Consider the following 23,337-nt stretch of genomic DNA (forward strand, 5'->3'; position numbering starts at 1 on the left):
ATGACTTGCATAACGAGTTCAATAATGTCAAGCGATTTATGTATGTTGAATCCTTCAACATATTTCCTTGGGATCCAGGATTCATCATGAGATTACACAGATGCTTGCGGGCAAGCATCTTCCAAGAGGGGGAGATTATAATGTCCCTAGTTACGAACATTAAGAATATAATTAGAATAAATTTTATTTAAAGATTGAAGTTTATTATGTTGATGGTAATCCACTTTAAGGAGGTATCAATGAGTATCTGATAAGTTTTAAGAAGACGATGATATGCATAGTCACATTTGTGAAAGGAGCTACACCCAACAAAGAACAACCAAAGAGAAGTATATAAGGCCATGCAATAGAGAAAGTTATGACTTCCGACTATATCATTGAGTTAGACCAAGATGAAAATAATCATCTAATTGAGATGACCAAAGAAAAGACTTATGTGATGGTATTAAGGCATCATCTTACCAAAGAATGGCAACACATGGTTGTTGCTGACTTGGTGGTCAACACCTCCTTGGAGATTTGTGACATGGCCTAACAGCCTCCTGTGAGTCGTAAATGTGATATTAGTATTGGTCATTGGCAATTCGAGCTTTTGGCGCAATGAAAAATGATATCAACAATTGGTATCAGAGCCTTGGGTCACGGGTTTGATTCTTCCTTTTGTGGTTGCTAAAGGTTTAGTTGATGCTGAGGGGGAGACTTGTTGTTGACTTGGTGGTCAACACCTCCATGGATGCACCAAGTCTATGAGTTGTGGAGGATATTAGACATTGCAGGGATGCACCCTCCTCCCTCTTAGGCTATGTTTTTTGGTGTGCTTAGTAGTTTTCTCCAATTTTGTAAGTTGTTCAAAGATGACCTTTTCTTTTGGGGGGAATGATGTTGTTAGCAAAAGTGTAAATTGCCATCGGGAATAATAAACTATTAGTTAGTGGTATTTACTAAAGGGTGTTTAGTTATGATGCGACAGTTGATTCACACCCCTTTGAGTTCTATATGTACACTCTCCATCTGGAGACATGCATCATTAATCGTGGATTGTTGTATATGGGGTATTCAGTATGAGTCTTTGCTATCTTATATAGTTATAGATGAAACTGAAGCATTGTTTACATTTGCATTTTATGTTTTACGTTTTGTTTCCGTAACATGCATTAAGCTTGTTTACCGTATGCAGTGAAAATTTGGTGCCATTGCTGACTCTGAATCTGGGAAGAGTGACACAAACAGTGACATACAAAGAATAGAATAAATGGGAATACCTACCATGGAGATTGTGAGAACTAACGACAACAGAGTGACCGAGCTATTTGAAGGGGAGCATGAACTGATGATGTATTTCCACATTTTGTTTCGGGGAAGTGTTGGAACCTTCATACAAAATAGAAGTTGTACGTGAACAGGTTCCTGAGGACACTATTTGGGACGCATTGAACGTGAGTCTTGTTGCAAACTGATTGTTGCATCAGTTCCCTCAACTTTTCGCACAAATGTTCTTGGTGCAAGCGAGGCAAAGGGAGGAAACACAAAGGGAGTAGTGCAGGCAACAAACTCTTAGAAACTTTCTTTAATGTAACCATCAGGAATTTGAGGATTGCGATGAAACCCGAAGGAGGTCTAACCCATAAGCCCTAGGCTGTGGGAAGGTGAATAGAGTGTGAGTGAAAAGAGCATTGAAACTCTGTAATGGTCACATAGACGACCCATGATGATGTACGGAGACTATATATAAATAAAAGTGTTCTTGTTATTTATGATGTGCTTTTAAGAATTGATGTCAAATCATTTGAATAAGAATAGAAATAGAAGAGAACAAAATGATGATGATGTCCACGCTACACATCAGGCATTGATCCTCGCACAACAAGTCAAGCAGAGGAAAAGGCTTAGGCAACTCGTGAACGGGTACCATGGTGGGGTCACGGAGGGTGATCATGGTGCCATTGGACCGCTAATGGCGTCATTGATCAGGATGAGTGGATCAAACAGTTTTCTGCCCAATTAAGGGAAGGAACCATTGACTGGTACTCCAATATGGATAAAACTGGTTTGAAAACATGGGCAGCCCTGAAGAAAGAGTTCCAAATGGAATTCAAGTTGCTAAGAGACGATAATGAGATCCTTGCAGAGATTTACAACACAAAACAAGCAAAGAATGAGTCTGTTAGAGGCTACAAGTGACAATTAAAGGAATTAATTGGGAAAATGGAATTTGCCCTAGTTGACGAATTGAAGAAGCGATGGTTTGCTGAAGGATTAAAGACTTCCCTCTAAAATAAGATGGAGATCGCATCCCTGACATCATACGATAATGCATATAACCGTGCAATGGACTTGGAAATTGAATGCAAGACTTCTAAGAAAATTAAGTCCTCGGATGATGAGTCCTTAGAGGAAAGTAGTGACGAGGAGTCAAGTAAGAAAGTGCATGCCTTACGAAAAGACCTCCTGAAGATGATGAAGGAACTTAATGCAACAAAAGGAGGATCAAGAAAAAATGAGGAGGATGAGGTGTGGTGTACGGATTGCAAGGAAGTCAGATACAGGAAAGATTCTTTTTTGAAGAAATCAATGTTACCACAGTACTGGGGTACGTTGGGACGGGGGGATGCTGGGACGAGTTTCCGGCATGGGGAGAAAATGGGCCTCATTTTCAGGACAGCGAGGGGACGGGGCAGGGAGGGATGTTGTATAGTATGCTTATAGAACTTGAAATACTTGATATGAAATGATGTTTCGGGAGAACATTCGACGTAGTAACATATTACATACCCAATGGTAACATTCAAAAAAAAAATTCAAATAGAAATCCAAGTACCCATTCTAGTGGAAGCATGGTTGCAAAATGGCGGAGGGGGGGGTACTTGGGTGCGCAAGTACTTGGTGCGAGGACGTCTCGAGGACGGGTACTTCGAGGTTTGGGAGGTGGGTGCAAGTCCTCGTGTTACATTGGAAGAAATCCTTTTGTGACATCTGCCAAATTGCGGGACATTCCACCAAAGGATGCCCTATAACCTAAGGGCCAGGAACCAACAAGTGTTGTTCACGTAGGAGCAACCTTCCACATTTGTAGCTGACGGTCAACAAAATAACAATAATATTACATCATTTGGTGGCGACAAAAATAATCGACAAGAAGGCAGACGAAATAACAAGAACAAGAAGAACCGTCCTCGGATCCAATATGATGCAAAGGGAAGGCCAGTGATACAATGCAGAAATTGCAACCAGTTGGGATACTTTTCCTTAGATTGCTAGGAGGAAACTCCACAGAAACTATGTAGGTGGTGTGGACCGGGGGACCACAAGGAGGCCAACTACTCGAAGCCTGGTTGCAACCTCATTAATGTGGAAAGTAGAGATACAGAGGATGGAATCCTGGCAATTACATGAGCACAAACGAAGAAGGCCACGTATCTTGACCCTCGTACGGAGAAACACAAAGTAGTCAAGGCGAAGGCCAAGATTGAGAAGGAATTACAGGCCTGAAGGGACCCAAAGGATACGTCTGGTTCTTCTTTTCGAGATATAGCGGAACAAAACATCCTAAGGTAGATGATTGAATTGGAGATACCGGTGAAGGTCAGGGACCTATTGGAAATGATGCCACATTTAAAAGTAGCCTTGTTCAACAGCCTGACCATTCCAATGAGTACATTGGGACGAACAGAGGTTCCCGACGGTTTCATAGTGGACCAAATGATACTTACCGTCAACAGTGGACAAAACCCGATAGTAGTGGAGATGGGTTGTGTAATTGGTCGTAATGCAATGTCCAGAACGAAGGAATTGCAGTTGGTTTTAACCTATATACAGAAGAGATGCCCTGAAAGTTTTTAATCCTTCTTCGAGTCAAGAGAGTGGCCAATATTTGAGATGCTTGAAATGATGGTAGATTGGGCCACGAAGCCAGAGTCGGGACCGAGCAACAACACTATAGAGAGGCTTTCCCATGAACTAGGTAGTAGCAGCATATAAAGGCGCTGACAGGCGGAGGCCAATAGAGTCTTTGCTATCTTGTATTGTCATTGATGTAACAAAAGCATTGAGCATTAATGGAATATAGATCCTATTCCTGAAGCATTTTGTACATTTCCATTTTATGTTTTACGTTCTGTTTCTGTAACATGCATTAATCTTGTTTACCGGACGTGGTAAACAGAATCTAAGTTTGTTTTTAATTTTTAGTACCAATATAGGGACTATAAGTAGTTTAGAAAATAGGCAAAGGCTTGCTATTTTATAGTGCACACCATTTCATATGGTCAAAGTGTGACTGAGACTTCAAAGTAAAGTTCCACAGACTTAGAGTTGGGCAACAAATCTCTTCCTAGAGCTGGAGTGCAGTATTCCTAAGAGATGGGGAAGTCACCATTGAAAAAAGAGTCTAGTACATGATAGACAATATTAGTATAAGCTGTGAGAAGCTTGAGGATCCTCAGCATTACATGTCTTCTACTGTATGTGATTGTGAGGGATCTTTATAACACCAACATGGACGTGTTGTTGCTCCAGCGCACAATAACACAAGATATTTTAAGGGAATTCAATCATCTGAAATCTGTTTTTTGTTTCTCTCACCTGCTACCTTGGATGCCTGAATGGGTTCTCTGAACTGCTTTTAATTACTTTTGGGCATCCTAACATGTAGGTTACACTTGCCACCTTTTTATTCTAGCTTGTTTTTCTTTGTTGACGAGAACTTGCGCAGCTCTATTTTGAATTGATACATATGATGGTTATGATTTGAGTTGTATTTTTATCTACTGGTAAACTTATTATTTCAATATCTTAAAAAGCAAGTTTTCTTTTCCAGTGAGATGAGTTATAAAAATTCAATGAAAATAGGATTTATAAACATGATGACTAGGTCTCCCAACCAGCATAGCATGCCAATTCTTGTGAATTCCTTTTCTATATAGTCAATCACTAATCAACAAAAATACATCTGTAACTCGTAACCATAATGACAAAAAGTTGCAACTATTATCATCAAAATAATCAAAAGAGTTACTATAAAGTATTAACCAATCAAAATGGTAAGGAATTTGGTCAATGTAGCAAATTATGATAGAAATTAAAAGTGTCTATATGTATCGCCGACCAAAAATATTCTCTATTTATATTAGGAATACAATAAAATATATGTGGAGGGTAATTTACTAAGTAGAGAAAAATAAATAGAAAGTAACTGCATTGTTCTTATTTGGGTAAACGAGAGAGATATTTGGAATTAGTGAATTGGGAAATTTTGTATCTTTATACGTTTCTTTAGCTTATTCTAGTTCCCAACTATATATAAAGATATTGAAGGAGAAAATAGTGTTCATCTAAATTTGAATCGCAGAATGAATGCTATAGTTTATTGTAGGTAAAATTCATTTTGTCAGCCTTTTTGGTCTTGTGGCTTATTCTATTTGCATTATGAATATAGCAGAAGAAAATAATGATCAGTAAGAAATACCTGTATATATGGTAATAGATATCTAATCTAATTGGCATTGGCAGTTTTCAAGCTGATTCATACAATGGCGGTGCATGCATTACAATTAAAGGTGATATTGAAAAGGACACTCATTTCATGGTGAAGCTTTTTCAAGGAACCATAGCCATGGGAAATGTCCCTATTCGCATTTCCTATTATGTAAGAAACTTTTTCTTTAATTTTGCAATAAATTTTTAAATTTGAAGTAAATTTATTTCCTTGGTTCTCGCACCTATAGCACACAGGAAGTTAGAAACATGAGGAACAGCAAGTTGAAGGGTGATATGGTAGTATACTATGCAACCACTATAGGTGTGCAAATGTTAGATCAATTACCCATTTATGGAGATCGTGAAATAGTCTACAACTTCAAAAATTCCTGTAAACAATCATGAATAGATTCTTCTTTGATGATCAATGCCATATTCTTCTATACAGTCTCATGTTATTTAGTAAGCGGTAGCTGTTTAATTGATTATATACCCTATGACTATTTTGTATGCATAAAATAATTCTATAATAGTAAATATTTAAACAATCAATGACTGCTTCTATAAAATAAAGATTTTGAACACTAGCATGTATTGAGACACTAAATGTATGTAAAAATACAGGTTAAGTAAAAATCTTCAAGTTTATTAGGCGGATGTTCTATATCTTTGTTACCCATTCCTTACAATATAGAATACATATAAATAGAAAATACAGAATAGGACATAACTATCTAGTCATGCTATATTAATACCAATGCAATGATAGAAAATATTTTAACAAACAATTATTATGTTTCTTAAAAATAAAGATTTTGAACACGAGCAAGTATCGAGACACTCGTTGTATGTAAAAATACAGGATAAGGAACAACCTTCAAGTTTATTAGTTTATTAGGCAGATGTTCTATATCTTTGTTATCTATTCCTCACAAGAGAGAACACATATAAGTACAGAATAGGAGAAAACTATCTAATCATGCTATATTAGACAAATGCAATGATCATGTATGTACACAATTTGAAGGCACTTGCAACAATACATTTACAATGATCCCATGTCTCCCTATTAAGGTAAAGGCAAATAACTGCATGCCTGATAAGTTTGGCCTTTCTATCTTTTTCCCCTACTGGACTTAAGAACGTTATGAGCTGAAGCCACTGTAGAGATCATATTGTTGATCTTGCTTATCCAATATATAATGGTTTTCGTACTTCTTTCAAACAAAACGTGTTTACCAATGGTTTAGTTTGGTTTGAGGATGAATGCTTAACTAATTTGATACTACTACATTCTAAATGTCGCATCCCCATTAGAAGACTATTTTCATGCAAGGTCTATATGGCAGAAATATTAAAGATAATTAAAAGAGACATTAAAAACTAATTAGCAGATTAAAAAGAATTTGTTAACAAAAAAAAGTGACTGGAATCTAAGGTTTAATTTTCTGTTATGTGTAGTCAACCTTGGTGTGATGCAATAAAAAGGGAGAAGTTATGTATGCAATAAGTATAAAACAACTTTTTTTTGATCAGTAAGAAGCCATAGTGATTAATTTTATTCTATTTATATTTTTAAAAAAATGTACACCTCTGTTTAGTGCAGGCACTGACAGGAAAGAACAGAGTAAAGAAAACTTTCAGTCTAGCCCGAGACTTAAAAAAGTCCTGATCAATAGTTTTCATATCCTGCTTCAGACATATGGGCCAATGATAAATGAGGATAAGGAGTCCTCATGTACAAGTTAAAAATATTTTGAATTTACATATACAATTGCTACATTAAGCCATTAATTCATTTTATGGCTTTACGTTACAACATTTTCATCCTTATTATGTTACATCCTTCTACTGTTATAATTTTGGTGAATACACATGGAAAATTTTTACTGAGAAGGGCCAACATTATTACCTTGACCTTCCCAATACAAGACTTCCCTTGAGCACATAAAATTCCATTGTCCCATACTATCCTATCTCCTGTCAAACCTGTAATTTACAAATATCTACTATGCCTCTTGACAACTTGTCAATACACCATACCATAGCAACATCTTGGATCGAAATAAAAATACAGTAATTGAAAGTAGATAACCAAACAGAAGAACACCTTTGAGATCATAAAACATAAACCACCAAGTAGGCCTCAGAACAAGTACCCATCGAAATGTATGTAACAAAGATTATGTAAGCAGTAGCATAGCTATACATGTGTGTGTGTGTATAGAACTATCTTATGTATATACATCTGTTGGCAGAGTAATGCTAGTGTCCAAACTAGCATCATAGTCCGATATAAGTTACGCATCATTGCATCCATCACCATTTGTATAACAAACAAATAGGCCTTTTGAGGAAAATGCTAAATATGAAACACATGCAGGTATCAAATACTATAAACAAAATCAGTAATAAAAATCCATTTTGAAACATCTAGCTAACTTTTTTTGGGATAACACTAAAGAAAAGGAGGACCCGATAGCTTATCTTTGTGTATCTAAATAATGATTATTCATAAGATACTCTTCCTAAAGCCTTAGAGCCATATAGGGTAATGGTAACCATAGAAAGATAAGAGCAATAAGCCACACCTGTAAATGAGCTCAATCAATATTGAGAAGCAGTGCTTCAACTAGAGGCAATACATTTATTCAACCATTACGCATAGTGTTGGCTGAATATTTTGCAAATGACAATTATACAAACTCCCTTGCAAAACAAGCTTACCAGCCACATGTGAGACAAAGTCTTTCCTACCTTAAAGGGAAGGCTCTCCCTTCTCACTATTCCTTGGATCAACTCAAGGTAAGAAAAAAGTTTAGAGATACTTTTAAAGGGCGTTACTAATATTCTTTCCTCTTGTTTCAAGAAAGAATCCACTTACTCGCGGAATGGGCAATGGGTGGGATGAATTTCTTTAACTACATTTCTATCTAAAAGTTGGAAACAATGATACCAATAAACTCACATCAACTCACAAGCTAATTGAAAGCATATTGGCTTAGATTTATGTCTATTGTCTCTACAATATCATAATGGCTATGAAACTCACAGACTCCCATGCAATTCTTGAAAGGTAAATCTCTACTATTGGGGCACGCAGACTTCCAGAAGTAGATGATTTCTAAACTATAAGCCTATAAGTTATTTCAGTTCACAAACATGAAAGTAACTTAATTCTAATAACTTGCATGAATATAAGACAACAATAAAAACTACAGTTGTAGCTTCCAGTTTGTGCCACAACAATTGCTTCCAAACACAACATCGAATTCAATTGCTTCTTGTACTCACTTTTCTCTAATACACATACAAGATTAACATGAATTAAAGATAGTAAACACAAATTGTAGTAACAACTTCCAATTTAATCTACCACAATTGCTTCCAGATGTTGGTTCCCAAAACCACAAATTGGAATCCTACGATTCTTACCAACTCGATGCTGGGACATCCAATCGGCTAGGGCCAACTTGACTGGACTGATCGATGCAATCCAAGTTCCTTGCACTTCTAGCTCTACAAAGCCAAGGCAGTTGCACCTAATTCTGGACGAATCACTAAAATCCAAGAATGTTTGCAACAGATGATTATAAATGTAATGAAAAATCCTTTGGAATGGCAAGAAATTTAGAGGACTTTCAACTTGCATAAAAAATTGTGAAAAGTGCCAAAATTACATTAACTTCACAATTTCAGTGATAACTTCAAAATGTAAATACTTCAAAATTGTATATTCTTAAAAAATAATGAATATGATTACTTGAAATGAAATGAATAAAATAAGAATGTATGTGAATTGTTATAATAAATGAATATACTAATTTTCATTGGAATGATGTGAAATAATTGCCAATGTATAGATTATGAATCACGAGCAATATAAAGACCAGCGCCAAGAATTAAAAGGGCAATAGAGTCAGTATTACAAGTTTATAAGATACAACTTTATAAAATTCAATGTACTTCAACTGTAAACAATTTTAATTATCAAGATGCGATGGATCACATGTATGCAATTTTATACTAGTCTACATTGCGATTCAACTCCTAAGGAGACAAATCAGACACAGATGTGGAAACAATCAAATATTTCACCATATGTATGATAGTCAAGATTAAAATGCTCTAATTGATCGAATCCTCTTATCTGATATGAAAATTGTTTACAAAATTCAAAAAATATTTATTAAGGACTAAACTATATAATATTTTGACTCTAAAGCTTTGCAAAAATATAAAATAAAATTTCTTATTGGTTATGCAAGAAATGGAAATACAATGAAGACACTCATTAGTGATGCTCAATCCAATATAGTCCAATTCCAAAATTGCACATAATTTTTTTTCTCAATGATCCAGTATTCCACAAGCTTTGTTCAAAATTCCAATCTTTTCCAAATGAAAAATAGTATATTAGGAGTTGTTATAAAATTTGAGTATGCAAAAATTAAGAGTTGTATATATTGTATCTTTTGCTTCCCCATTTATAGATTTAGAAAGGTGTTGCGTTATTTTCAAAGAATCACACCCTTTCATAACAATAGATAAATTCTTAGTTCAAATATGATTTTTGTTTTAATCCTGTAATTGCTTCCTAACTATTATTTTGCCTACAAAGAGTGATATAACAGAATTAAGAGCATTGCTTTAGGCTTCTTAAATCACCACAATTGCTCGATTCCAAACTGTAATTACAATTTTCTTAAAACACAACCTCGTACAATTGGCAACACTTGATTATTATGGAGAGAACAATATTTGGTCAATCCTGTAAACCTGGGTGCTATAAATAATTATGCTTGTATTCTCTGGAGTTACTTTCTAAAACCAACACCCACATATGCAAACTGCCGAATGAATAGGAAAAATGGCAGTTTGGTTGAACTTCTCTCTTATCGAACCATGGGCTCACTACATACTGATGAATGTTTGTACTCCTGTATAATCTGCTACTTTCCCAATGCATACTCCATAGAGCTACGCCAAAACAAAGAATCATTGGACATAAGTCATCAACAATGATTTGTGATAGTCAATGCTCCAATGGCTAAATGCGAAGATGATTGAAGGACAATGAATTGATCAATTCTCAAATGGAACAAACAAACTTCAAACCCAACATATGCAACCATCTTCGCTCTTTTGTTAAGTTCTTTGTCTGTGACTTGCTTGCATATTTTAAAATCTTCATGGCTATTGCAAATCAAATGTAAACCAATTTCTTAAGAGAAGAGGTCATGCAATTCTGGATACTTATAAATTCCTGTCATATTACCTATCAATACACAGATTCGAAGGGACGCCGATTCTACAAAAGTATAAAATCTTCTCAAAGTCGAGTTTTATATCTACGCAATTATTGACAATCCATGGGAGTCTCCTGCCCATCAGTCATTTGGAAAACTGCCATTAGTCCAACGTATAGTTTTATATCGATCATCTTGTGGATGCACTACAATTGTTGTATCGCTAAGAAATACCCTTGGGCTTGTTGTTACTTTTTTTAGTTTCTCCCTTATGTCATTTGACTCACTTAGTGCGTTGGATTTTGTTTAACTGTTCCAACATTTGTTTGACTCAAGCTGACCTTAGACATCACTACTCAATCGATGCCTTCTTCACATTATTTATCGTCAAAATTGTTATCTTTGATTGGGCCAGTCTTCTCAAGTTTTATGAATATTTATTCAAAAAACCCCTCTATGACTCATTATACGGCATGAATTGTATTCGCCTTGTGAACTTCACCATGAAAGCACATGTTAACTATTCGACTGTCTGTGCCTCATAATAAAATTATCCTGTCATCTTGACCTGATTTGTAATAGGTATGTATATCTTCAGTCATAGAAATGCAACTCACCGATATATATGCTCAATGGCTTCCAATCATAGGAACATAAATCACCCTAAAATAAATGCATAAGAAATACTAGTGTTACGATAGTTCCTTTTGAAATTTATGAATTTGACTTCATTAGATCCCTTTCAATCACCATATTATCATTTAGTTTCTGTATACTCTCACAAAGAATTGCTGCTACAAAACACAAGATTATGTGTGTCTTATTCCTCCACATGACAAATATGTCTTTTCTGTCATAGATTTTTACTATATCTCATGCTTTGTATATTGCAATTTCATGGTTATCAGTGTTGATGTATAGTATTAATCGAAGTAATATTCAGCACTTGAATTCATGTTTTACTGGTGTGTGTGTGTGTGTGTATATATATATATATATATATACACGTACATGATTATCGAACTTAAGTCTTGAAGAGACTATTGTATCGGGGCTTTATATTCTTCTGCTCTGCCGCTGATGAAACAGGTTACTAATGATTATATTTGTTAATATCAACAGTTGCATTTGTTAGTATTGGAAATGGTGATTAGTCATGCCTACGTAGAGGCATGACCCTACGTGGCCTTTGGCCACGTAGAGCCATGTCTCTACGGGGTCAATGACTCTTCATCTGCATATAAATGCATGCCGGGTGATTGTTGGAAACATATCAATATACGGCATACAAGTCCCAGCGATGTGCTCCCTTTCTCTGTAGGTTAATACAGTCTATCTCATCGATACTCCATTGATGCTCAAGTCTGAAGATTACAATACATCGACTACTATCCAGAGAAGAAGATCTGCATCATTCATTCTACAGTCTGAGATAACAAGTAAGGATATTTGTATTTGTTTAATTCTGATATAATAGTTTTCTCTCTATCAGAGATCCTTACATTTAACATGGTATCAGAGCCATCCTGATAAGAAACTCTATTATTCAGAATTAAATCTAAAGTCTTAGATTTATAAAATTTAATTTTCTCCTCAAATTCAAAATGATTAATCACATAAGATTAGAGGATAGATTTGAGAGAGCATTAAACTTCTCATCATGGAAAATTCGAGTCATTATAATAGTAAGAGAAATGGAATTAGAAGAGTACATAGAATCAAACAAATCCATTCTTGAAAATGATCCAAATAAAACTACATGGAAAAGATACAACAAGAAGACTATGAAAATTATTATATACTCCACAAAAGGATCATATTCTCCCTTCTATATCCAGTCTTAAAACTGCATTTGAGATGTTCTCTACTATTAAGGACACTTTTGAAATCAATAATACTAGTAGACTACTAACTTTAAAGCAAGATCTTCTTTACATAAAGATGAATAATGGGGAGTCGATTACGTCCTACTTTCTAAGAATTTCTGAATTAAAAGATCAACTTGCAGCAATTGAAAATCAAGTTGATGACAAATAACTTAGCATGATAGCTTTGAGAGGACTTCTCTATCTTGGGAAACCTTTATTCGAGGTCTAAGCTCCCGACTTGAGCTTCCTAAATTTGAATTACTCAAAAATGAGTGCACACAAGAAGATTCAAGAGCATTAAGCATAAATCAAGAGGCAGACATTCAAGCTCTTCATGCCAATTCAAACAAGAAAAGAAAATTCAAACGTAATAAGAAGGAATTTGACAAATCATATAAGAAATGAGATTGGTCTAAAGTAAAATGCTTCAAATGTGAGAAAATTGGTCACTCACACAACTTCTATCCTGAACAGAAAAGGATTCAAGCAGTCCTAGCAGAAGTCGAAGACAAGAAAGAAGAAAAAGAAAACCTTGCATTTTATCTAGCTCTTTCAAGTGAATTAAACTCAAACAAAAACACTTGGATTATAGACAGTGGAGCATCTCGACATATAATAGGTTTTATAGACAAATTTGAAAGCTTCTCAGAATACTCCTCAGAAGAAGTAACTATTGGAGGTAATTCTACTCATCTGATCAAATGTATTGGGTCCTGCTCAGTTCACCTAAATTTAGGTATTACTCTCCAATTTAAAAATGTTTTATACATACTTGGTATAAAAAGGAATTTGGTCTTTCTGATCAAGGATTCAGAGTCACCTTTCAAGAGGATAGAGTTCTATCTTGGCCCAAGAACTCTAATATCAAGAAAGCTATATCTATTGGATTTAGAGACGAAAGTCTATATAAACTTTGTAATCAACAAAATTTAGCCCTAAGTCATGAAACTTTAAATTCTACCAAAATTTGGCATAGGAATTTGGGTATTACTCTCCAACTTAAAAATGTTTTATACATCCCTAGTATAAAAAGGAATTTGGTCTCTATGTTTGGTCTTTCTGATCAAGGATTCATAGTCACCTTTCAAGAGGACAGAGTTTTATCTTGGCCCAAGAACTCTAATATCAAGAAAGCTATATCTATTGGATTTAGAGACGGAAATCTATATAAACTTTGTAATCAACAAAATTTAGCCCTAAGTCATGAAACTTTAAATTCTACCGAAATTTGGCATAGGAGACTAGGCCACCTTCATTTTCATGCATTGTCATCAATAGGGAAAATTGTAAAAGGATTACTTGGTCTCAAAACTGATCACTTAGGCATTTGCAAAGGATGTGCCCTAGACAAAAACACTAAACAGTCCTTTCCTAAATGTATTCACAAATCAAAATCTGTACTTGAACTTGTTCACATTGACCTATGTGGTCCTATGTCTGTACCTTCCCTAAATGGGTGCCTCTATTATGTAATTTTTATTGATGACTATTCTAGAAGAACTTGGATCTACTTTCTAAAACAAAAGGGATCTATTGAAGTATTATCAAAATTCAAGGAATTCAAAGCTCTAGTTGAAAACCAGTCAAGACAGAAAATAAAAATACTAAGATTAGACAATGGAGGTGAATACATCTCTGAAAGTTTCAAAGATTTTTGCATTACTGTTGGGATTAAGAGGGAGTTTTCTGTACCATATAATCGTCAACAAAATGGAGTTGCAGAGTGTAAAAATAGATTAGTTGTTGAATCAGCTAGAGCAATGATGCACGACCAAAATCTTTGTACTTCTTTTTGGGCCAAAGCATCTAATGCTGCAGTGTGCATTCAAAACAGATGTCCACACTTAGTTTTAGAAAAGACCACTCCTAAAGAAGTATTTACGGGTATCAAACCAGATCTAAGTCAGGTAAGAATATTTGGGTGTCCTATTTATATTCACATTCTTAAAGAGAAAAGAACAAAACTAGAACCATCTAGAAAAAAGGGAATACTCATTGGATTCAGTGAAACAACCAAAGGCTACAGGATCTATGTTCTTGGTCAAAGAACAATTGAAATCAGTAGAGATGTTAAATTTGAAGAAGATACTGCCTTCAATCTTTCTAAGAACAATGATGAATCATATACAGAACCTGTCACTGAAATAGATGAAGATCACCCAACAGAAAATGAGAGGAAGAATGATACTGAACCTCCTTCACCTTGTATTTCAAATCCTGAGGATATTGAAAATGTTAACAATAAAAAGAGGCCACTTTGGGCTAGGAAAATGATAGAAGAGAATCATGTTGTACCTGATGAAGTAATCAGAGAAAGTAAAAGATCAAGAAACCAGTCATGTTATGTGGCATTATCAACTGAACTTATCAATACAAAAATTTCAAATGTTGAAGAAGGGTTATCAAGAAAACCTTGGAAAGAAGCAATGATTGAAGAATATAATTCTATACAAAAAAATGATGTATGGGATGTTGTACCTAGGCCTAAAAACAAATGAGTTGTTTCTTCTAAGTGGCTTTTCAAAATCAAGCATGCACCTGACAAGAGCATTGAAAAATACAAAGCCAGATTTGTAGCACGCGGTTTCTCACAGAAAGAAGGTATCGATTATGAAGAAATATTTGTTCCAGTTGCTAGATATACATTTGTTAGGACTATCTTGACAATCACAGCATCCAAAGGATGGAAAGTTCATCAAATGGATGTTAAAACAACATTCTTAAACAGTGAAAGTGAAGAAGTTTATATTGAGCAACCAAAAGGGTTCTTCACTCATGACAGAAAATCTCACGTGTGTAAGTTAAAGAAAGCACTATATGGTCTTAAACAGGCTTCTAGAGCACGGTATGAAAGAATAGACAACTATCTCACAAAGTTAGGGTATTCTAAAAATGAAGTTGATCCTAACTTATACTTCAAGGTAGATGGTGGTGACATGATTATTCTTGTATTATATGTTGATGATTTGTTGATAACAGGTGAAGAACATATTATAAAGAAGTGCAAACAAGAACTAACAACAAAATTTGATATGAAAGATCTAGGTCTTCTCCACTACTTCCTGTGATTGGAAGTCTAACAAAAGGGAAACTACATTTTTTTGAATTAGGGAAAATATACTATTGATATTTTGACAAAATTTGGAATGATGGATTGTAAACCAACTACTACACCTATGGAAGTCAACCTGCACAAGTCGAAGGATGATATGATAACGTATTTGGTAAATACTCGTCTTGATATATGTTATGCTACTAACACCTTAAGCCAGTTCATGTATACACCAAAGAAGATACATCTAATGGCAGCTAAATATATCTTAAGATATCTAAAAGGCACTATTGGCATGGAAATCAAATATGATCAAGTAGAAATCAATTTTCATGGATATTCAAATTCTAATTGGGCAGGCAACACCACTGAATGTAAAAGTACTTTTGGATGTTTCTTTAATCTTCGATCTGGGATGATTTCTTAGTTCAGCAGAAAACAATCCTCGGTTGCATTAAGCTCTATTGAAGTGGAATATATAGCCTCTTCCTTGGGAGCGAGAGAAGCTGTATGGTTATGAAAGTTACTACTTGATTTGTTTAAAAAGCCTATGAAGCCCACTGTGATTCATTGTGACAATCAAAGTTGTATCAAGCTTTCAACAAATCCAGTTTTTCACAATTGGTCTAAGCATATTGAAATACCTTATCATTACATTAGCAATATGGTGGATCGAGGTGTTATCAAACTGGAGTACATTAGTACTAATGAACAAACAACAGATGCTTTTACCAAGCCTCTTGCTAAAGTGAAGTTGGAATACTTCAAAGGAAAACCTGGTATGCTTAAATTGTAATGTTGAAACTTGAATTTAAATTTCAATTTATATGTGTTTATGCTTCTATGGTTGTTTAGCTGCATCAGATATGTAATGGAAGGTGATGATCTTTCATGGACATATATTTAGAAGGTAATCTTTTGTAAGGTGACGAACTTGCAAATGATAGGCCTATTATCATGATAGTTTTCTTCCGGATATGCCTGAAGTCATTGATAACGAGTGCATTATGATTACTCTAGATATTGTTTCGGACAATTAGAGATCATAATATATGTTGTGATAGTGTTCATAGCATGGTGATTTCAATTATTTGACAAGTCACTATTTCAAAGTGTTAAAGTCAGATAATGTGTTATGTACAAATATTATGTAATCTGATATCTATTAAGGACTCTATTACTTCTCTCTTGCTAAGAGGGAGTGTTGATGTATAGCATCAGTCGAAGTAATATTCAACACTTGAATTCATGTTTTAGTGGTGAACATATATATATATATATTGCTATAAAATGAATTCATGATTATTGAACTTAAGTGTCGAAGAGACTATTGTATCGGGGCTTTATATTCTTCTGCTCTATCGCCAATGAAACTGTTTACTAATGATTACATTTGCTAATGTCAACAGTTGCATTTGTTAAATGAGAACTAACCGTTGCATTTGTTAGTATTGGAAATGGTGATTAGTCATGCCTACGTAGAGGCATGACCCTACGTGGCCTTTGGCCACATAGAGCCATGTCTCTACGGGGACATGACTCTTCATCTACATATATATGCATGCCGGGAGATCATTGGAAGCATATCAATATATGACATACAATTCCCAGCAATCTGCTGCCTTTCTCTGCAGGTTAATACAATCTATCTCATTGAAACTCCATTGGTGCACAAGGCTGAAGATTACAATACATTGACTGCTATCCAAAGAAGAAGATCTACATCATTCATTGTAGAGTCTGAGATAACAAGGATATTTGTATTTGTTCAATTCTGATATAATAGTTTTCTCTCAATCAGAGATCCTTACATTTAACAATCAGCAGTCATAAAAGTCATCCGCTGTCAATCGCTTGCTGATATAGCTCTATGAAGTTGTATGTTCACTAATTATTGCTAATATGATTACATTAATTCCCATTGCTGCTGCACCAATACTTTGTACTTCATCATTTCGCTAAACTTTACCAAATCATGTAATGTGCTGCTAGCACTGTATTTGCTGATCTATATTCTTGTAACCCTTCGCACATTTAGCATGGTGAATGACATCAAATCATTAAGAATACTATCAAGTCTTCAACATTATTATTCAAATGGAAGCCCAAATATTTTGCAAAAAATAGGATTCCATGACTAGAAACGACTTCGAAACAAATTGCTTCTTAACATTTACTTTTCTTTCAAATTTGTACTACAAATCATAGTTATGCTTGCACAAAAATGGTAGAGCTCTCTTGTCTGTATAAATGATAACTTTTACAATGAGGGGCACTCCTTTATATAGGCAAAGGAGTGAGAAAAAATGAAGGAAAAAGTGGGAGGAACTTGTTAGGATTAATGAGACATAAATAAGTATAACAATTACATGCAAATATAACCAATATTAGAAAATAATAAATCACACAAAAGAGAACACAAAACATAGATATTTAACGAGGTTCACCCAATCCCTTGGTTACGTCCACCAAACAACAAGTCCAATATTCTTATTATCTAGTGATTACAACCTGATTACAATTTGTAATCACTTACAGCCCAATACTACTGCAAGAAGCTACAATCTCATTATACATAATAAAATCCCTAACCCTAAGCATTTTTATACAAGATTTTGTCGCTTACAAAATTAGGGCTAGAATAAGTCGACCAATAGAAGAAATATAACTCCCATCACCTTTTACAATATTAAATTCATTTTTGGCTATCGCAATAGGGAGCACACTTGGGGGCCACTGATCCCAGGACCCCGCAAAGGGTGCTGCCCCTTGACCCCTCCTAGGTGCTGCCCTAGGAATTTGCAAGGGTGTTGCCCCTTGAACCCTAGAGCTTGGGGGCACTGCCTTCAAACCCCTATAGAGAAATCTGGGGGGGAACTGCACCGAATGAAGTTGGAAAAAATTAACCTCCAAGTCTGATTAGGCTCTACATCACAACAAAACTCAACCACCTTGTCTAAGTCAAACAAGAAAGAAGATTTATTGGATTACTTGACTGAAGGTCAATGTAATTGGGTAACATGCAATTGGATTACACAACCTATCTTCTGAATCTACAAAGCTGAAAATACACTTGAAGAGAATGTTGAAACTGTTGATTTTGAATGAATCAATCTTGTAGATTATTGGGAAAGGCCTTGTACTTGGTGATGTTTCTTCTTTCGATAGCCTCTGAATCTCTTTGATGAATTTGCCAGTGGTCATTTGAAAACTTGATGCAATCAAGCTTTTCTCATACCATAGTTGTGATTTCTTCTTTGTAAGATTTGCACATTCTGGAGTTTCCGACACTCAGAAAACCTTCTCAATGATGTCCAAATGTAAACTCTAAACAACTTATTAGCAACATCTTTAACTGATTTTTTAAATTTTTTTGTGGATCAAAATGTTTGGCAGATTCCCACACAAGCTCAAGTTCTAGGGCAGCCGTTGGGAAAGTGGGGACCAAATGAATTATTGCTTCTTTTGATTCGAAGCATACCTTCTTGATAGGATGTTTCTATTCTCTGAAGAAATTTTGACATATTTTGACTTGGAGAGTTCGGTGCAACATGAGAATTCCAAAGGGTGAAAACATCTTCTGATGGGATTGAATACACGAGGGTTTCAAGATTCAAACAATGATGGCAGATCCATGGAGGATAAGTGTTCTAGGTATGGTTAGATACTTTTTGAACACTTAGAAATGTTGGAAAAGGTTCAAACAGCTTATATTTTGGGCAAGAATGGCCAAAATTGGGTTTTCCAAGGTGAATTGCATATGGAAAAATGTGGATTTTGGTTTGAATGGCTATGAGTGCAAGTAGATGTAACTTGGGAGCATGTGGATAGGAAACTGCATGTTTAAAAAATGAGTGTTTTTCCCAAAATTGGGATTTAGAAATGCATTTACATGTGGTGAAACTCATTGTTTTAAACTTACGTAAATGTGTAATTCGGTTTTAAAAGTCCAATTACATATTTGGGGAAACATTGAGTTAAGAAAATTTGGAGATGGAATAAATATAAAGGATGAACATATGGAAAGATCCTTGCTTGTGTTTACCCCCATCGGGTAACATGAACTTATTGCATATTGACAGAAAAGCAAGGTATTCAACACAGAATATAGAGAGAACTCAACAACATTTCATTTATTCACTGATCACCACATACAATAGTATATTCATATATCCATAGCCCATTCTATGAAGAGAGTTCATACATATAATGCTTGAGGGGATGTGAAGTGAATTGTCGCACCTGTGTAACTCCCTCAGTTATGCCAATTGTTTAAATACCCAAGTTTCCCGACAACACCTCCCCCCGCTTGAAAAAAAAGAAAATCGCCTCCAATTGACAACATTCAAAATGTCTAGGATGGCAAACAACAAAACAAGAATGATGACAACTACAAAATTTATGACTAAGAAGAAGAAGGGGTTATAGGAAGCGTCCTTGAAGAGGATGTTGGCTGATCTGCAATAGAAGAGGTGGGATGCAGCATGGAAGGTCCCAATTGAGTACGTAGCTCACAAGCCTACGCAGTCCTCGCCTCCAGCTTGTGCTCAACAACCATTTGAAGTTCCAAGGCGGGCTTCACCATAACCGTGACCTCTCGAAGCTCTTTTTCCTTCTCATCAACCCCCTTCCTAACTCGGACCAAGCTAGTCTCTAATGTCTACTTCTCAAAATCAATCGTTGCCAACTCCCACTCAAATGAAGTTGTATCTCTGGCTAGTCTATCCTTAATAGTCATGCGTGCTACCTTCTCAACTTGCATCTCCTAGGTATGTTGAGCTTAGTTTCGCTCCAGTACCTCCAACCTGGTCGTCAATTCCTCTCGAGCTCTTTGTGTATCCACCAATGCAATCTCATGTCCAACCGAGACATACTCTGAGTGCCTCAAAGTGTAGTACCTCTCATGGAAACCCTGCTCTATCTGGCGAATAAGATCCTGTACCTCTCCCTACCATTGGCATGGGGACAACGCATATCTGCAACATCTCCTAGGTTTATCTCCGTTAATTTGGCTTCTTTGTATCTAATAGGCTCATCCTTGGAGGATTGGTGGGCAAGACTTTCCTTAACTCAAGCTTCCCCTTCCCTGTATTCTTTATATTCTTGAGGGAATCCATTTGGCTCTTCCTCAATCTCCTGCACTTTACAAGATGGAGTGAACAGTTTGCAATCACTCATTTGCCAATGAAATAGATCGTCCATGGAGTCCATATCATTTCCCAAGCACTCCCCAGCCTCCAAAATCTCATTGTCGTTGGGATCCATACCCCTTTTTCCTTTGTCTACTCTGTCATTGGATTTCGAGTTTGAGGAGGATGCCATTTCCTCTTTGACCATCTGAGTTTTGAGGTCGATCATGAACTTTCTACCCCTATTCCCAAATGATAAAGTATTCTTTTTCCAATTATGATTAACTTAGGGAGTCACCAACCACCCTCTCCCTAAGATGGCATCACATCCCTTTTGCTGAAGAGGGATTGCTACAAAGTCCATGGTAAATGACTATGCGCTGATAGTTACTTGTTGTGTCATTAAGGTTCCGAGGGGCTTGATGCCATATTTGTCAACCTCCAAGAGGTCGAAGGTCGGTCGCCACAACGTTAGCTTCCCGAGGCTATTCCAAGTGTCTTCAGATAAAACATTCTCCACTGACCCACCATCAACGATGGTGTTGGTGAGAATGGTGCCCAAAATGCCCATCTCTACTACGACAGGGTTCTGTCCATTGTTTACTATACTAGCATTGGGTCTACCGCAGGACCGCTAGGAGCCTCGATCCATTCTAGTGTACTTGTTGGAGCAGTTGAGGAGCTTAGCGAGGTTGTTCTTAGGTGGGGCATCGTCTCAAGTAGGTCCTTGACCTTTACAAGAATTTATAATTGCATCATCTACCTTAGAATATTTTTTTCTGCCATTACTCAGGCAAAATGGCCAGCTGTATCCCTTGGCTTGCTTCGGGTGTGCAATTCTTTCTCAGTCTCGACCTTCACCTCTAGTGCCCTTTGTTTTTCCGTACAGGGATTAGGATACGTAGTCTTCTTGGCTTGTGCTCATGTGATTGCCATGATTCCTTCCTCTATGCCTCTCCCTTCGACGTCAAGGAGGTTGACACCAGGCCTCAGGTAGTTGGTGTCCTCGTGGTCTCCTAATCCACACCATCTGCACAACTTCTGTGGGATCTCCTCCTTTTGGCAATCCCAGGCAAAGTGTCCTCACTGATTGCAAGTTCTACATTGTACATTTGTCTTCCCTTTGCATCATACTGGATCCAGGTACAAGTATTGTTGTTATTTTTATTCCCTCTGCCTCCCTGTCAGTTATTTCTATAGTTGTTGGATGACGCAGTGTTGTTATTTTGTTAAGCATTGGTTCTAGATGGGATGGTTACTCCTGTGTAAACAACACTTGTTGGTTCTTGGCCCTCATGTTGTAGGAACATTCTTTAGTGGAATATCCCATGATTTGGCATATGTCACAAAAGGATTTCTTTGGTCAAGAAGCTTTTGTGTGTCCGGTTTCGTTGCAGCTAGTACACCACACTTCACCCTCTTTGGTTTTGTTGGATCCTCCTTTTGTTGCCTTGAGCTCGTTCTCATCCTCTAGAGGTCTTTCTCTAAGGCATGCACTTTTTTAGTCGATTCCTCATCATTGCTTTCCTTTGAGGACTCATCATCTAATGGCTTGTTGATTTTCTTGGAGGTCTTATATTCACTCTCCAAATCTATGGCACAGTTGTATGTGTTCTCATACGATGTAGGAGGTATGATCTTCATTTTCTTTCGGAGGGAAGTTTTTAGTCCCTCCATGAATCATTGCGTCTTCAGTTCATCAGTTGGCACACATTTCATCTTTTTGAGTAATTCCTTTAGTCGTCACCCATAAGCTCTAATAGACTCATTCTTTCCTTGTTTCATAACGTAAATTTTGACGAGGATTTCATTGTCGTCTTGCAACAACTTGAATTCCGTTTCGTTAATTTGGTTTTATCCACACCAGAGTACTAGTCAATGGCTTCCTCCCTTATTGTAGTGGGAAATTGTTTGACCATTTCATCTTGATCAGTAACTCCATTAGCCATCCAGATAGTCTTGCAAGTTTGGTGATGGCAGATAGGAGCCTCCTTCGTCTGGCCCATGAACTTGGGCAATTTTTGCTTGTTTGAGGCTATAACTACTGGTTGTGTTACCTATTGTACTTGTTGTGGCCCCTATGATGGTGGCAAGGTCTGTGTCTGCGCACCCATGTTGCCTGTATTGCACTAAGGTGTGGAGGGTTGGATATGTGTCATAACCCCATAATAACATATAACTAATGTAAATCTAAACATTATTTTACTATAAATATATGTATTCATTTCATCATTTGTAAATTTATGTCCCATTAATCATTATTGTGATGACACTTACTCTCTGCCATTGTTCCCTTTTATCATAATTCTGTGATGATGTCCCTCTACTATTTTTCTACATTATATATTTTATATTTTGAAGGGTTACATCCTTTTGATTTAAAAGACATCTAATTTAATATTATTTTATTATATTAAAATGGTAATGTTATTCCATGTAAAACTTATGTCATATTTAATATTAAAATATATAATATGATTTATATTATAGCTTGTTATAATATATTTACTTAAATAATACTAAATTATATTTTACTTATTGTTATTTAATGTGTATACATTAAT

General features: G+C 35.9%; 1 protein-coding gene across 1 annotated transcript in view; it reads left to right on the forward strand.

Annotated features, from left to right (window-relative positions):
- LOC149549291 (cytosolic endo-beta-N-acetylglucosaminidase 1-like) overlaps positions 1-23,337 on the forward strand; it is a 231,080-nt gene that overhangs the window by 181,432 nt on the left and 26,311 nt on the right. The window contains exon 10 of the mRNA XM_089792735.1: positions 5,509-5,644. Coding sequence (XP_089648861.1) covers positions 5,509-5,644 — 136 coding nt within the window. The remainder of the gene's footprint in view (positions 1-5,508; positions 5,645-23,337) is intronic.

This window comes from Cupressus sempervirens, chromosome 7, assembly GCF_028749045.1.
Source record: "Cupressus sempervirens isolate cs-2001-9-10 chromosome 7, ASM2874904v1, whole genome shotgun sequence".
Lineage (NCBI taxonomy): Eukaryota > Viridiplantae > Streptophyta > Pinopsida > Cupressales > Cupressaceae > Cupressus > Cupressus sempervirens.